The following is a 17,528-nucleotide window of genomic DNA, read 5'->3' as shown; positions in this document are numbered from 1 at the left end:
TGCTCAGCGTCAAGACTGAATTTGTCAGCCTGGCCTCGTCGGCTGTGTACAGGGCCCTCTTCCTCTCCTCTGCAGGACTGTAGGGCCTCACGCTCCCCCTGCCAAGTCTGTAGTTCTGGTGGGCAACCCCCCCCCAAGGACGCCCCTCCCAGGAAGGCCTGGGCTCCTCTCTGTTCCAGCACCTGCCTAGTGTGGAAGCCACACTGGTTTCTGGATTACTGGGTGTAGGCAGGTCCTCTGCACCCAACGGGGCTGCCTGTGGGCAGCCCTCACACCTACATTTGCTCTTCATGTATCAACAGTGCTAGGCCTGGTGCTTGGCCTCCCAAAACAGGAACGAGCAAATGAATGCATGCAAGGACCAATGCAAAGGATGAGACACAAGAAAAGCTTTGGGGCCGAATCTTCTGACAACTCTCGATAATTATTTAATGAAAAGTCTGGCCACTGACCTTGTCTGTTCTCCTGTGTGATGCTGCTCATGCTTCCATCTTCAGCTAAGCCTTGCTCCAAATTTGTTAGGATCTGCGGTAATTCCAAATAAGAACAACAAAATCATAAAAAATGAATTTGCTTCTAGACTTTGTCATAATATATCCTAAGAGGAGCAGATTTCTCTGTCTGAAAACCAATTTGTCAAGGAATGTTTCACATGGACACATTTTAAATATCGCCATTCACCACACAGGGAGGCATAGCGGAGGGGAAGCCGCTCCCTAGCCGATGGTGGAGATTGGGTTTATGATGCTCATAAAGCCCTCTGAGACATCAGACATAGGGTAGCTGTTTTCTCTTTTTAAGAAAAGCATCAAGTATGTTACACACGAGGATGACTATTCACTTCTGTGAAAAGATCAGTCTCATTCCTCCAGGGCACCAGGATGGGCGTGGCCTTTTTAAACGTATCAAATACTTTCTGAGCAACTGTCACTTTATATGGTTTCCACGGTTTGGATCATAACTTTGCGTTGCTTCTTTGTGGTTTGGCTTTTCTTGAAAAGAAAAAAGGCTGTTACCACTGGAATCTGGGTAGAGAATGTGTTTTTTGAGTGGCAGGATGAGGATAGCAAAGCATGGAGAGTAAAGACTTTGCTGGGGAGAAAAAGTGTTAATTGAAGAAAGATTATATCACAGCTCTGTCATTACTGCCTTCAGGGCATGGGCATGTGCTTTTGGGAAAAATCCTTTTGTTCATCAGATTGTCTTGCCAGTTAACATCTCCCTCAATGACCCACCCCGATGAAGAACTGGCTTTGGGTGTTCACACGCCTGGTCCCCGTGGACACAGCAAGGAGGGTGAGCTGGGCCTCTCTGCACCTGCAGGAGTCTCTCGCGGACTCCTGACATGCCGGGGTCAAAGCCGGAACTGCAGAGGTTATCTAGTGGGGTCTAAACTGGGTCAAATGACATTTTTCAGCTAATCTGTCTTCTGATAAAGGATCATGAAAACAAACTGGGGCCGGGAAAGGAAGTCTTGATGGTGCTACTGATTTAACTAACCTCAGCTGGAATGGAGGGTGGACGGGAAAGGAAAAGGGGCAAGAACTGCTGAAGAAGAAGAGCAGGTGGCACGGCACCCTCCTGGTCACTGGGTGGGACGCAGGGGGAGGAGTGGGTGTCTAAGCAGAGGCAGGCCATAGACACTGTTAGGGCAAGGTCACGGGTTGGCCTCGCACCATGGCATCTCTGTGGGCTGCTGAGGACCCACCTCCGGGGCTACTGTATCTGTAGCCTGGGCTGAATCACAGGACACCAGGAGTCTCAGGGCTGGAGCAGTGACTCGGGAGGGAGGTGGGGGGAGAGCCAGCAGGGGAAGGGGCAGGCTACTCTGGGGCGGCAACAGAAGAGGAGAAATGTCGCAGGAAAGAAAGTGGGAGCCCCCAACCCCTCTGATGCCGATACGCAGACTTCATACAGTCAGTGTGCTCACCTCCAGAACGTTAGTTCTGTAAAGGAAAATGATGCAAACACGGGCAACCAAAGCCCGAACTGTCTAGTCTGCAACTGTGGTAAGGTCCCATTTCCGTTCCCCATCCCTTCCGTCCCTGGCAAAATGACCGAGGCCCATGTCCAGGTCGGACGCTGGCAAGCACTCCTGGGTCTGCTCCCCACAACGAGCAAGGCAGGATGCACCGGCCTGGTCCACAAGGTGCACCCCATTTACACTCCTCCAGAAATCCTCTAAGTTCATGGACCCTGGAGCATACACATGACCTTGGCATCTGGTATTTTAAACTTCAGGTTCTGATGTTTATGCTTACGGTGTGACCCCAAACCCTGCACTTTGGTGAGCTTCAGGTGACACTCTGGGGACCAATGATGGCCTGGGGACCACAGTTTGTGGGAAAGCTCTGGGGAAGGAGCCTCATACCTCTCCCTTTGGTGGGCTGTCACGGGCTGCAGGTGGCATGGGGTAGTTTTGGGGAATGGGTTTTATGCATGAAGCATCCTGTGTACAGACAACTGGTGGCTGGCCCTAATTCAAGGACCCAAAGACTAACAACCTACTTGAGTCCAGACTAAAGTGAGAGCACGTCTGCCCTAGAGGGGCTCAGATTTCCCTAGAAAGTCCTGGGACCTACCCATCCTCACCACCATCTCCTAGGGGAACTTTTAGAAAAGAGGCCTTCCAAAGTGAAAAGAGGTTTCTTGGAGCCGCTTCAAGCCACTCAAGGAATATTAAACACTCGCATGGACCGGGCACCACGCCAAGTCGCTTGTTCACACCCCGATCTAACCTGCACACAGCCCCGAGGCAGCTGGTGACACCCCGCATCTACAGGTGAGGAGCTCGGGGCTTACGAACGCCAGTCACTCCGCCAGGAAGAGCCAGAGTTGCCCCTGGAAAGCGTTCCGGTCTGCCTGACTCCAGCCCCTCCCAACCACTGCCTAAGGACAGACAGTGTCCTTCGGGGCTTCACACCTTAAAAGAATGTTCTCTTCTTCCCATGCAGATCGCAGGAGAGACTACACAATGCCAAGATACACCAGCTAGGAATTCAGAATTCCAGACCTCCCCATTCCAAGGAGGCCCGCTTTCTGCTGGGTTATCATGCATGAGTCGGGGCTGGATCGTTTGCTAACTCCTGTGGACTTGCGGCTCACTTCTGCTGCATCAGATTTCATGCTACGTTGCAGCTGCTGAGGGAACGGCTCACATTCCCAAGTCCGTGTCCTAAGATATGCAATGATGCAATCTGAAGTTTCTAAAGGTGTGAATTTCCACCATGAGTTAAGACAAATCTTGCAAAACCCCAATGCCAGGGACACTTGTGGGCTCCTGTGAGCGTACACTCTGAACATGCACGGGGCCAGGAGCCTAAGCCTCTCCCGCCCTGATCCCCAACAACGGGGACGCTCCAGCCATCTCCTGCTTGTGCCCTCTGAGCACGCACAGCCCTGGGAGCCCGAGCACCAGCAGCAAAGGGCAGGGACGCCGCCCTGAGCCAGGAAGCAGGGGCCGTCTCCAATCTCTCAGTCACCTGTCTCCACTTGCCAATCACTCCCACCTTATCTGATTAGCCACAATCAATTTGCTCTCTGCTGGAGCAAAATGGTGCACCGGCGCTGTCTGGGTCAGGTGAGGCCTGGCAGCGGCCAGACGCCGTCGGCATGCTGATGGCCAGCCTCCTCGAGCACTTCCCCGAGAAGCTGGCTGGCAGGGGCTGACAATGGCTGTCCTTGGCTCCATTCTTAACTAAAAGATATTAACCCTTCCTGGAAACAAAGCGCTCACCTCTGCCTTACTAGCCCTCGTCAGTAGAGAGCCAACCACATCCACCCCACTTTTCCAGAAGGCACAAACACGTGTCTTCCCCCGGGCTTCTTCTGCTGGGGTGGGGCGGGTCTCTCTAAACTAGCACCTCTCTGACACGGTACCCTCTGCCAGGCTCACCTGGATTGTGGGAGGGACGGAGCTGAACTCAAAACCACAGCCCGTGTGTCTGTATCAGCAACTCACACCGCAAGCTACTCTGGCACCATTATTTGTGGACTGGATCCACTTACGCAAGCAGGGCTGGAAGTGTCAGTATTTCTACGCCCCGGGAGCACGGCAGGTTTGTGTAAATCGAGGTACACGTCACTCTTCATTGATACAATTACACCGAAGCAAACATTTACTACCTTACAGCAAAACCGGTGCCCTGGACCACGTGGTAAAGATCACGGGTGACTTTATGCTGAAGCTGGGCCCGTGGCCGGATTCATGACCACGACCTAATCTCGGGCTCACTGGTCGGATGCGCAGAGTCTATAACCATCCTCTGGGGAGTCTTCCATGTTAGGGAAAGCCTGCCTCCTCTGGGCCATGACTGGCTTACGGCCGCCGAGGACCATGCACTGCCCTGCTTACCGGAGCCAGACCCGCCTCTGGCCTGCCTTCCGGTCACCAGCTGCACCACCGGCTTACCTTTACCTCCCTTTTCCCTGCAGGCTCGTGCAGCTTTATTCAGTAGAAAAACACCTCATTATAAAATTAATATGTGCTAACGTAAGACTGAGAAAACACAAAAGAACAAAATGGCCTATGTTCCTGTCACCCACACAGCTAACAAGATGCTGTCATTTCCCTTCAGTGGACATGATTCATTTCACTGAGGCCATGCTGCAACTGTAATTCTGCAGGCTGGCTTCGAAAATTAGTATTAGGTCATTAATATTTCCCATGTTATGGCTGCGGGACCAAGATAACCACTGAGAAACCATAGCAAGCCTTGACACCCCAGGTCCGGTGTCTCTGGGACACCCCAGGTCCGGTGTCTCTGGGACACCCCAGGTCCGGTGCCCTCCTGTGGTTAAGGTGGCACAGAGTGGAATCAAGGGGAGACCTCTATCTCGGCTGTCCCCCAAGAAGGTGGGTGACAGAGCTCCGAACTGCAGAGAGGACGCTGGCCCAACTGGGCTGAAGCCATGGGTGGCAGGTGGTTCGTCATCTACCCCCAGCTGCTCCTGGGCGCCTCCCACCGCTCACTGCGGCTGCCACGGAAGGCTGTCTGTTCTCGTTTGGGAAATCCACGCTGGGCCTGAGCCTGCTCGCAGCAGCGGGCGGACGGCACGGCCCCAAGGCTGCTGCCGGCACAAATGCACTGTGCTCTAAGCAGCCTGCACTGCCCCTGCTGACTTTCTTCCCAAGGGACGGCGACCTGCATGGCCCTGGCGTCCACGTTCACCCCTTCCCAGGCATTTCACTCTACAGCCACTGCTGACCTCCAGCCTGGAAAAATGACCTTGAAGACCAACCACAGACACTACCCAAGCACTGAAAACACACAGGATAGAGAACTCTTCGGGGAATGTGAACTGAATTACTCTGCTTTCTTCGCAGAAATGAGGACTCCGGTTTTGTAGACTGTCCTTGAGGAAAGCATCTTAGACCAGCATCAAGGCTTCTGATCAATCCGAGGCCACCACACTCTGACCTCCCGCCTGTCCCAGTCTGTGCTGAAGACACGAGGGGGTGGCCTGGGGGTGGCCCGGCTCCAGACCCAAAGCCGGACACCATCGGGCCAAGCCATGTGCGTGAGGGCTGTGCTGAGTCCGTGCCCCGGAGCTCAACACCACCGACCTGGGTCAGGCAGGAGGCTGGGGGAAGGAGTGCAGGCTGAGGAAGGAGAACTGAGGGAGGGGGCAGGTGGAGGGCACCACCCGAGGAGATGCTACTTTGTGGTTTTGACTCCTCACCCATGAAGAGCCCTCCACTCCCTGGGCCCACGGGGACCAAGCTCTGCAGAGCAAGGCCAGCAGGGGTTGCCACACAACGGCGATTTCGGGAGGGCCACTTTCCCAGGGTAGCAGGGAACACTGCACTCTGGGGGAGCAGAAGAGGCTGTAGTTTGACTCCACGGAGGAGCAGGGACCGGGTTTCTGGAACCGGACGACCTGTTCTAGTCCAGGCTCCCCTGCCAGCTCACTGTCACAGCCTGGTGACTTAGTCCTGTGAGGCTCAGCCTCCACATCTGTACGATGGGGACGCCATCACCTCGAGAGTTACTGTGAGCATTAAGGGGCATAACGAGTGTAAAACATGCCGCACAGCATGTGTTCCGGTGTGAGTGCTGCTTGCGTGTTGATGGCGACCCCACGATCGTCATGGTCACTGTGGGTGGTCGACCTCTGGCACACCCGGGCCCAGGAAAGAACACAGAGCATGCAGGGAACCGTGTTGGCCAACAGCCTCCAGTTTAAATCTTTCCTTGGGTTTCTCGTTTGTTGTGATGGACTCAAAAAACCAGCTTGCTGGTGTTGGGTGGAACCTCCGAGTCCTAAGGTCTAACCTGTGACCTCTCATTTTTTAGGGGAAAGCCGAGGACCACGGGCCATGCCAAGAGCAGAGCTGCATGCAAGTAATCCAGCCACGGTGCTAACTTTAACCCACCAAGTCCATGCTGTCCCAAGAGTACTGTGCGGGCTTTTCCTATTTTTAGATTTTGTATGTCTTGAGTAAATAAATTTCAGCATGAACACAGACTTCCTGCCATTTAATTCTGCATGACCATAATGTACTGACGAGCGGCTCAAACGGAACACGACGGGGAGAGACAAGCACGCGCCCAGGACGCCCAGGACGCCCGCAGAGGACGCGGCATGCTGTGCTCCCGTCCGTGCACGGCAGGAGCTCAGACACACACCTAGCAGAGGAGCGAGCCCAGACCGAGCCGCCCTGACCCACAGCGGGGTCAGACACAGACCTCTCTTAAACTCCACATCACATGGAACAGCAGTGTATGCAACTGATGAATCACTGAACTCTGCCTCTACAACTGATAATACACTATATGTTAATTAAACTGAATTAAAACAATAAATAAAGGTGTAGTCTTCCAAAACAAAAGAAAAAGACAAACCTCTCCAGGCTCCGAAGTGCCTGGGGGGGCGAAGTCTGGCTGGAAGCAGCCTCGCTTCTGCGTGGAGCCAGCTCGGGAAGGGAAGGGATGCCTTCAGGGGCACCGCGTGGCCGCCCAGAGGATGAGAGAGGACGCTCAAGGGCGGTGCTTATCTGCTGGGGTGATGGTGGGGGGACCTGAGAGGACTGCAGGCACCACCGTGCTGTCTCTCCCCTTCTCTCTTTGGCACCAACCAGTCATGGCCCACGGGGTTACCGCTCTTCGGAGGCAGGGCCAGGCTTTAAGCTGGCACGTAAAAGAACACATAGAAATTACACGCTGAAATTAGCCATGAACACCCTTTTGGCCAGAGACCAACACACTCTCTCTTCCAGGACCAACTGCTTGTCTTTCTTCCAGAATGAGAACCACCTGCCGTGTCATCAGTGAAGCACCAGGAGAAGGACGGACTTCCATCCGGGTCACGCCATACGACAGGCCATGGCGTCCGTGACGTGCGGTGGGGTGTTCACACGGTGAGAAGCAGGTGACACCGGGGAGACTCACGTCACATGCACGCACTGGCCACGGGTCCCTACACTATTTCTGTCTTGTCTCCCTCCGAGCCGTGTCAGCGTTAAGAGAGATGCTCCCGTGGTGTGATGGTGTGAGACCTGGTTTCCCTCTCCCACCCACGCTGAGCGGTCAGCTGCCATCACCTGGCCACCGGGGTCTGAGGAGGGAGCTGGTGCAACAGAGCACAGGCATGACCCCATCTCCAGGATCGGCCTGTGCGAGAGGGCACTTCAGACACAGGAAGACGTGCTCCTGCTGGACGGAGCAAAGACGCTGGGCAGGCGTGTGATTTGGAGCACGCACCCCAGAGCCAGACAACCTGGGTCAGATCACGTGATCACAGGCAAGTTAGTCAGCCTCTCTGTGCCTCAGTTCACTCAGCTGTAAACTGGCGTAACAGAACCCCTAGTTATAGGGTTTGTGTAAGGATTAAATGAGCTAATATTTGAAAAATGCTTAGGACCAGAGACTGGTTCCTGGTGAACACAACATGTTCAGTAGAAGGAGTACGAGTAGCCTAGAGCCGTGGTGGTGGAAGACCCGCCCTCACCTCCCACCGTGACCCTGCCTCCCGAGCTACGGAGCTCGATACTGAAGATACAGGCCGCCTCAGCGCCGGAAAACTGACCTGCAGAACTCCTGTCTCTCTCCGACCCTCAAGTCCCTGTAACACTAGGCATTTCCTCTCAGGTACATATGGAGGCAGATCATCTGCGTACAATGTAGAAAATCACTGACTTCACATTTCTCATTAACAAGTTATGTGTTTCTTATTTCTGAATATAATTCCACCTTAACTGGGTTTCAGGGATCAAGGAAAAAAGTGTTAGAATCTAAAGAAATGTTGGCTAACACAATTTCCCCGTCAACTCATCAGTGTGTAAGAAAGAAAATACATTTTCCGTTTGTCTCTGAAGTTCTAGAAACCAGGAGCTGGTACAAAGCTGGAGGGTGTAAGGTGCCCAGGACGCCTGCTCGTGCTTGAATGAGGTGCACTCTGTGCAGGGAGGAGCCCACCTACCTCCCTGCTGCGAGTCCCGAGGACACCACCATCCTGGAAACCTCCACAGAACCCCCATCAGGAGTAACTGGAAACAGAAAGGACGAGCTGGACGAATCTAATCTCATTTAGAAAGAGCGCTAATGTGCTGCTCCCAACCTCACCGCTTGTTGTCATAGTTCGGAAAGCCCTCCACAGACACGGTGTCACCCAACCCACACAGCAGCACCGCGAGGCAGGCAGGAAAGGCACTGCACTTCCATCCTAAGGATGAGAAGTCTGGGAGGCGGGGGTGCCCACAGCCTGGCGATGGGGAGACTCTATATATCCCATATTTCCTCCAAATATCACTAAATGGAATGATTTGGTCTTTTGTTGATGCAGCTTGGTGCCTTCCACATAACTGTTATTTCCCAACCAAGAACAATTCAGAAAGCACTTCCGAACCTTATCTGCCTTTGGAGACAGTATTACGAAGGACCGTTGTCATTATACAGTAGAATTTGCTTTGATTCTGGAACATTTTAAACCATTATCTCTTTAAATATTGTTCCAGTGCCTCTGTAAGACACGAGGCAGGTGCTTGTAGTATTTGCAGGATGGGAGAATGGTCTGCCACATTTAAGGGCATATGATTTTTACACAACAGTATTTCCCTGCTTTGAATCCACCAATAACACTAAAGAAGTGTTACGTGCCAGCAAACTAGACAACCTAGATGAAGTGGATAAATTCCTAAAACATATACTCCTCCAAGACTGAATAAGGAAGAAATACTAGACCAATTACTAGTAATGAAAGTGAATCAGTAATCAAAAAACTCCCAACAAACAGAAGTCTAGGATCAGATGGCTTCACAGGTGTATTTTACCAAACATTTTAAAAAGAGTAAACACCTGTCCTTCTCAAGCGATTCCATAAAATTGAAGAGGAAGGAAAGCTTCCAAGTTCATTCTACGAGGCCAGAATTACCCTGATACCAAAATCAGACAAAGACACTAGGAAAACAATAAAAAATAAAGAAAATCTCAGGCCAACATCCCTGATGAACACAGATGCCAAATTCCTCAACAAAGTATTAGCAAACTGAATTCAGCTATACAATAAAAGGATCACACACCATGATCAAGTGGGATATATTCCAGGGATGCAAGGATGGTTCAATATCCCCAAATCAATCAATGTGATACACCACATTAACAAAATGAGGAATAAAAATCCTATGATATCCCCATAGATGCAGAAAAAGCATCTGACACAATGTCCATTTATGATAAAAACTTTCAATGAAGTGGATATAGAGGGAATATACCTCAACATGATGAAGGCCATATATGACAAGCCCATAGCTAACATACTCAATGCTAAAAGATTGAAAGCATTTCCTCTAAGAGCAGGAACAAGTTAAAGATGCCCACTCTTGCCACTTTATTCAACCTATTATTGGAAGTTCCAGGTGCAGCAATCAGACAAGAAATAAAAGGCATCCAAATTAGAAAGGAAGTACAGATGATACTGTATACAGAAAACCCTAAAGCATCACCCCAAAACTATTAGACCCAATAAATAAATTAATTAAAGTTGCAGGATACAAAATCAATATACAGAAATATGTTGTATTTGTATAAAATAACAGACTATCAGAAAGAGAAATTAAGAAAATAATCACATTTACAACTACATCAAAAAGAATAAAATATCTAGGAGTAAATTTAGCCAAGAAGGTGAAAGCCTTATACTCAGAGAACTGGAAGACAGTGATGAAAGAAACTGAAGACGATGCAAATAAATGGAAAGATATTCTGTGCTGAGGACCATAAGAGTGTTGTCAAAATACCCAAAGGAGTCTATAGATTCAATGCAATCCCTATCCAAACATAATGGCATTTCTCACAGAGCTAGAACAAACAACCCTACAATTTGTATGGAACCACAAAAGACCCTGAATAGCCAAAGCAATCCTGAGAAAGAACAAAGAACAGAACAAATCACAGTCCCTGATTTCAAACTATACTACAAGCTATAATAACCAAAACAGTATGGTACTGGCACAAAAACAGACACATAGATCAATGGAATAGAATAGAGAGCTGAGAAATAAACCCATACTTTTATGGTTCATTAATTTATGACAAAGGACACAAGCATATGCAATGGGGAAAAGACAGTCTCTTCAATAAACGTCAGGAAAACTGGACAGCCACATGCAAAAGAATGAAACCGGACTACTTTCTTATACCAGACAGACAAATTAATTCAAAATGGATAAAGGCTTAAATATAAAACCTGAAACCATAAAACTCCTAGAATAAAACATAGGCAGTAAGCTCTCTGACACTGGTTTTAGTGGTATTTTTTTGGCTCCATCTCCTCAGGCAAGAACAACAACAACAAAAAGCAAAAATAAACAAATGGGATTATATCAAACTAAAATGCTTTTCCACAGCAAAGGAAATCAGCAACAAAATGAAAAGGCAACCTACTGAATAGGAGAAGATATTTGCAAATGACATATCTGATATCCAAACTATATAAAGAGCTCAGAAAACTCAATATTAAAAAACCCAACCAGGTAGAGGGCCTGAATAGACAGTTTTCTAAAGAAAATATACAGATGGCCAGTGGGCACATGAAAAGAGGCTCAACATCACTAACTATCATGGAAATGCAAATCAGAACCACAACGAGGTATTATCTCATACCTCTCAGAATGGCTAGTATCAAAGATAAGAAATGACAAGTGTTGGTGAGGGCGTGGAGAAAGGGGAGCCCTGTGCATCACTGGAGGGAACACAGGCTGGTGCAGCCGCTCTGGAAAACGATATGGAGGTTCTTCAAAAAATTAAAAATAGAATTACCGTACAACCCAGCAAGTTTACTTCTGGGTATTTATCTGAGGAAAATGAAAACATGAATTCAAAAAGACATATGCCCCTCTATGTTCATTACAGGATGATTTACAAGAGTCAAGATATGGAAGCAACCTAAATGTCCATCAATGACGACTGGATAAAAAAGATGTGGTGCATATATACGACGGAATATTACATTGCCGTAAAAAGAGTGAAATCCTGCCATTTGCGACAACATGGGCGGCTCTGCAGGCTATTATGCTAAGTGAAGTAAGTCAAAGACAAATACTGTATGACTTGTAAGACTTCACCTACATGTGAAATCTAAACAATGAAATGAACAAAACAGAAACAGACTCAGAGACACAGAGAACAAACCGACAGTTGCCAGAGTGGGGGCGATGGTTGAAATTGGTGAAGGGGTTTAAGAGCGGCAAACCTTCCAAGTGGACCGTAAATAAGACATGTGGATGTAACGGACAGCATGGGGAATACAGCCAATAACAGTGCTGCAACTTTCTACGGTGACAAGTGGTAACCAGACTTATTATGTGACGATTTCCTAATGTACATAGATGCTGAATCACTATGTGTACTCCTGAAACAAACACAATATTGTATGTTAATTATTCCTCAACAACAACAAAAACTAAGGAAGAAGGATTTCAGGCCCCAAATTTTGCCAAAAAACATCCACTGCCCCCAAAACAATTTTAGCGAGAACAAAGAAAACTGTGGTCATGATGAATTGGGTCACCCTTCCTGGGGGAAGTGATAATGGTGGTTGTTGGGGTGGGTTGGGAGGAAGTAATGTGGTACGCTCCCTCTGGGGTGTACTCTCCGTTGGGAGGGGAGGAGGATTGAACAGGTCACCACGGAGCCATCATTACCTTGCTGCAGATGGCCTTCACTTTGTGCAGTCTGTCCAGGGACTCCTGTGGATTGCCCAGGTATTGCTGAAGCTCTGCGTGTAAGATCCGCATCGAAAAGGGGACCATGGAGCCTAGAATCAAAGTCAAAGTTGAGTTAGTTAGCTATCACTCAGCATGCTTTCAGACTTCACACACCCGAAGGAGGGAACTGCCAATGTCCCAGCAGACAGAATGACAGAATACCTTCATTTCTTGGTAAAGTATGCAATGGTGTCAATGATAAAATATATGTTGGGTGTCTCGGTAAAGCTGTATATACATATGTTCTAGACAATTATCAAAGGAGAAAGGTGGTCACTACTGTTTCCATAGCTGTGCTTTAACTAGGGACTGCTTCCTCTTCCAATAAAAGAAACCACAAAACACTCATGGATTTTTAAAATATTTTTTTGGTATGACAAGCTCAAGTAGAAGGTTGCTTAGGTTGGAGTCCCTAGAAGGAGAACCTAAAAGGAGGCTCTGAAAGCACGTAAAGATGTGGGGGTTGCAGGACCAGGGAAGGAAAGTGAGTGAAGGTGTGTCTCAGGTCCAGGTCCTGAGGATGGAGCTTAGCCTGATTCAGTGATGTGCAAGTGCATGTGCACATGTGTGTGTGCACGTGTGGGGTGTGTGTGTGGCTCTGGAGCAAAGACTCTCTCTCAGAGGTGCCCCAGCAGCAGGCAAGGGAGCTAGACTTGAAAACTCTGCCCGCCAGGCCTGACCCCCAGGGAACACTCCATCAGTGTGCTGAGGGGGAATGAGGGCAGCTCTCTGAAGGACTGCACGTGAAATGAACTTATATACAGTGTTTGAATGTGGCTGCATCATCTCTCAGAATAAGGGAACGTTTTTATTGATGTCATGTCTCTTCTCATAGGATTTGGAATTTGACATATAGTATATATACTCAGTACATAAAAACCATCAAAATTATCAGATAGCCTGTGCTGGTCACATACGAGATAATGGATATGAACATGACAACACAGCGCAATCCCGAAGAGTCAGAAGAGGGGCTTTTCAAAACAGACTGGAGGCGTCAATGTCTGGATCCAGAATACAGTTTGGAAGATGGTTAGAAAACAAGCTATGTTACACTTGCAAGTGACTCGGCTTCTCTGTGCTTCAGTCTGCCCACCCGCCTGACCATTAATCATCAGGGAGAGTCCTCCATGCACCATACTAAGATGGCTTCTCAACTGAGCTTCTTCTTACCTTGAAATGGTAGGATGCTCTATGGTCTTTAATAGACAGAAGAAAGACCTATAAGGAAGTCATAAATAAGGAACGCCACAAAAAGTAGGTTCTATGGTGATTATAAGTCCAGAGAAAAGAAAGATGACAATTACTGAATTTTAAATGTTTAAATTTTTTTTTGGAAAATGGTTTTTTTGTTTTTTTTAGAACACTAAATAATTCCTATGTCTAAAGAGGATGGATGACTGAGAGAGAATATCTCTAGAACTCCGTAAGTTCTGTATGATAAGCACAGAAGCAAACCTTCTGCACATCCCAAACCCAATTTATAAATGAGCTGACTATACGACAAGGTGGCAGGGAGTTATCTGCTGTATACACTGGCAAATGCCCATGCACCAGAGAGTTTCTGAATTTAAAAGGATATCAAAATCATTTGGAGCTAAATGAGAATGAAAGTACAACTTATCAAAATTTGTGAGATGCTGTAAAAGCAGTGCTAAGAGGGAATTTTACAGTATTAGATGAATATATTTGAAAAGAAAGAAAATCAACCATCTAAGCTTCCACCTTAGAATACTAGGGAAAGGCAGGCAATATAGAAGAAAAAGAAAATAGAAATTAAAGCAGAAATCAATGACATTGAAAACAGGAAATCAACAGAGAAAACCAACAAAATTCAAAGTTGGTTTTTAAACAAAATTAGTAAAATTAATAAACCTCTAGCCAGGCTAACAAAGAAATAAAAGAGAAGACATGAATTACTAATATTAGAAATAAAAGAGGGGTCATCACTACTGATTACATGGACATTAAAAGGATAATAAAGGAATACTATGAAGAACTCTATGTCCACAAATTCTATAACCTAGATGAAATGGACCAATTCCTTGAAAGACACAATTTAGTAAAAATCACACAAAGAGGAAGAGATAATCTGAATAGGCTAATATCTACTTAAAAATTAAGTCAAGAAATAATGACCTTTCAAAACAGAAAGCACCAGGCCCAGAAGCACCAGTAAACTTTACCAAACATTTAAGGAAGAAATGATACCAATTCTCTACAATCTCTTCCAGGAAATAGATGCAGAGGGGATACTTCCTAATTTATTCAATGAGGCTAACAGTACCCTAATACCAAAACTAGACAAAGACATTACAGGATAAAAAACTATAGACCAGTATGGCTCAGGAATGCTGACACAAACATCCTCAACAAAATTAGAAAATCAAATCCAACTAAACTGAATCCAACAAAAAATTAGCAAATCAAACCCAACAGTGTATAAAAAGAATTATACACCATGACCAAATGGGATTTATTCCAGGTATGAAAAGCTGGTCTAACACTCAAAAATCAGTGTAACCCTGATCACATCAAAGAGGCTAAACAAGAAAAGTCACATGGTGTACCAATAGATGTGGAAAACACAGTTGACAAAATATAACACCTGTTCATGATAAAAACTCTCAGCAAAGAACAGAGAACTTCCTCCACTTGATAAGGAACATCTGCAGAAACCTACAGCTAACAACAGCCTTAATGATGAGAAACTGGATGTTTTCCCCGTAAGATCTTGAATAAGGAAAGGATGTCCTCTTTTTACTACTCCTATTGCACATGATACTAGGAGTCTTAATTAATGCAATAAGACAAAAAAGAAAAGAAAAAAGGAAAAAGGTGTAGAGATTAGAAAGGAAGAAATAAAACTCTTTGCAGATGATAAAATCATCTATGCAGAAAATCCCAAAGAACTGACAAAAAAACAAAAACACCAAAAAAAATCTTCAAGAAATAAGCAACTAAAGGAACAGGATACGAGAGGTTAATCTGTAAGTCAACTGGTTTGATTTACACCAGCAATGAACAACTGAAATTTGAAATTAAAAACACAACACCATTGGGGTGCCTGGGTGGCTCAGTCAGTTAAATGTCTACTCAGGTCATGATCACAGGGACCTGGGATCCACCCATGGGTCAGGCTCCCTGCTTGTGGGAGCCTGCTTCTCCCACTGCTCCTCCCCGCTGCTCGTGTGTTCTTTCTGTCTCTCTCAAATAAATAAACTCTTAAAAAAAAGAGAAGAAATACTTTGTTAAAAAAACAAAAAACAAAAAACACAATACTATTTAGGTTAACACCAACATAAATGAAATAGTAGGATATACATTTAGCAAAATACGTAGAAGATCTATATGACGAAAACTATAAGGCTCTGGTGAAAGAAATAAAAAAATATGTGAATAAATGGAAAGATGCTCCATGTGAACAGACAGGAAGACTCCACACTGCCAACGTGTCCGTTCTCACAACTTTTCTGCACATTCACAGCAATCACAATCAAACCCCCATATTATTTTGTGGACGTGGACACACTGATTCTCAGGTTTATGTGTAGAGGCAAAAGATCATAAATATCCAACCCAACACTGAAGAGAAGAGCAAAGTTGGAGAATACACACCATCCAACTTTATGACTTACTAGAAAACTACTGTAACAAAGACTGTGACACTAGCAAAAAAGAGAACAAATACATGCATGGAACAGAACAGAAAGCCCAGAAATACACCTCATAAATACAGTCAACTGATCTTTGACAGAGGAGTAAAGTTAAGTCAATGGGGAAAGAGCAGTCCCTTCAGCAAATGATTCTGGGACAACTAGACATCTATGTGAGGGGGAGAAAAAAATCAGTCTCAACACAGACCTTCCATCCTTCACAAAACTTAACTCAATATGGGTAATAGACCTAAATATAAAATGCAAAACCGTGAAATGTCAAGAACAGAACATAGGAGAAAATCTAAGTGACCTGGGTTTGGTGATAACTTTTTAGATACAAAACCGAAAACATGATCCATAAAAGAGAAAAATGGACTCATTAAAAACTGCTCTGTGAAAGATGATGTCAAGAATACAAGAAGACAAGCCAAAGACTGGGAGGAAATGTCAGCAAAACGCACATCTGATAAGGGACTTGTATCCAAAATATACAAAGAACTTAAAAATCAACAATAACAAAACTCAATAAGTGGACATCAGATCTGAACAGGTACCTCAACAAAGATATACAGATGACAAAAAAGCATGGAAAATGCTCCCCATCACACATATGTCATTAGGGAGCTGCAAACTGCAAATTAAAACAAAATGCAATAGTATTGCTAGACACCCATCTGAATGGTTAAAATCCAGAAAGTTGACAACACCAAATGCTGACGAAGATGTGGAGCAAGAGGAACTCTTCATTCATCGATGGTGAAAATGCAAAATGGTACAACTGCTCTGGAAGACGGCCTGGCAATTACTTACAAAACTAAACCCAGGCTTACCATATAATCCAGGAGTAGTGCTCCTAGATATTTACCCAAGTAACTTCAGAATTTATATCCACAAAAAACCTGGCACAAGAACGCAACTTTCTTTTTTTTCATAGAATTGTATTTTTTTTTAAATTTAATTTTATTGTTATGTTAGTCACCATACAGTACATCATTAGTTTTTGATGTAGTGATCCATGATCCATTGTTTTTGTATAACACCCAGTGCTCCATGCAGTGTGTGCACTCCTTAATACCCACCACCTGGCTAACCCATCCCTCTACCCCCCTCCCTGCTAAAACCCTCAGTTTGTTTCTTGGAGTCCATAGTCTCTCATGGTTCATCTCCCCCTCCGATTTCCCCCCCTTCATTTTTCCCTTCCTTCTAATGTCCTCCATGCTTTTCCTTATGTTTCACAAATAAGTGAAACCATATGATAATAGGCTTTCTCTGCTTGACTTATTTCACTTAGCATAATCTCCTCCAGTCCCATCCATGTTGATGTAAAAGTTGGATAGTCATCCTTTCTGATTGCTGAGTAGTATTCCATTGTATATATGGACCACATCTCCTTTATCGATTCATCTGTCGAAGGGCATCTCAGTTCTTTCCACAGTTTGGCTATTGCGGACATTGCTGCTATGAACATTGGGGTGCATATGGCCCTTCTTTTCAGTACATCTGTGTCTTTGGGATAAATACCCAGGAGTGCAATTGCTGGGTCATAGGGTAGCTCTACTTTTAAGGTTTTTTTAAAGACTTTATTTATTTATTCATGAGAGACAGGGAGAGAGAGAGAGACGCAGAGGCAGAGAGAAGCAGGCTCCCTGCCGAGCAGGGAGCCC

The 17,528-nt window shown here is 46.1% G+C and overlaps 1 protein-coding gene across 1 annotated transcript in view; it reads right to left on the bottom strand.

Moving 5' to 3' along the window:
• The window catches only part of TRAPPC12 (trafficking protein particle complex subunit 12), a 79,934-nt gene that overhangs the window by 16,912 nt on the left and 45,494 nt on the right, over positions 1 to 17,528 (bottom strand). The window contains exons 6-7 of the mRNA XM_021697540.1: positions 12,143 to 12,255; positions 453 to 525 (exon numbers count right to left, since the gene is read on the bottom strand). Of these exons, the coding sequence (XP_021553215.1) occupies positions 453 to 525; positions 12,143 to 12,255 (186 nt within the window). The remainder of the gene's footprint in view (positions 1 to 452; positions 526 to 12,142; positions 12,256 to 17,528) is intronic.

Source organism: Neomonachus schauinslandi, chromosome 10, assembly GCF_002201575.2.
Source record: "Neomonachus schauinslandi chromosome 10, ASM220157v2, whole genome shotgun sequence".
In the NCBI taxonomy this organism is placed as follows: Eukaryota; Metazoa; Chordata; class Mammalia; order Carnivora; family Phocidae; genus Neomonachus; species Neomonachus schauinslandi.
The sequence above is the reverse complement of the archived record's forward strand: the minus strand, read 5'-3'. Positions and strand labels throughout refer to the sequence as shown.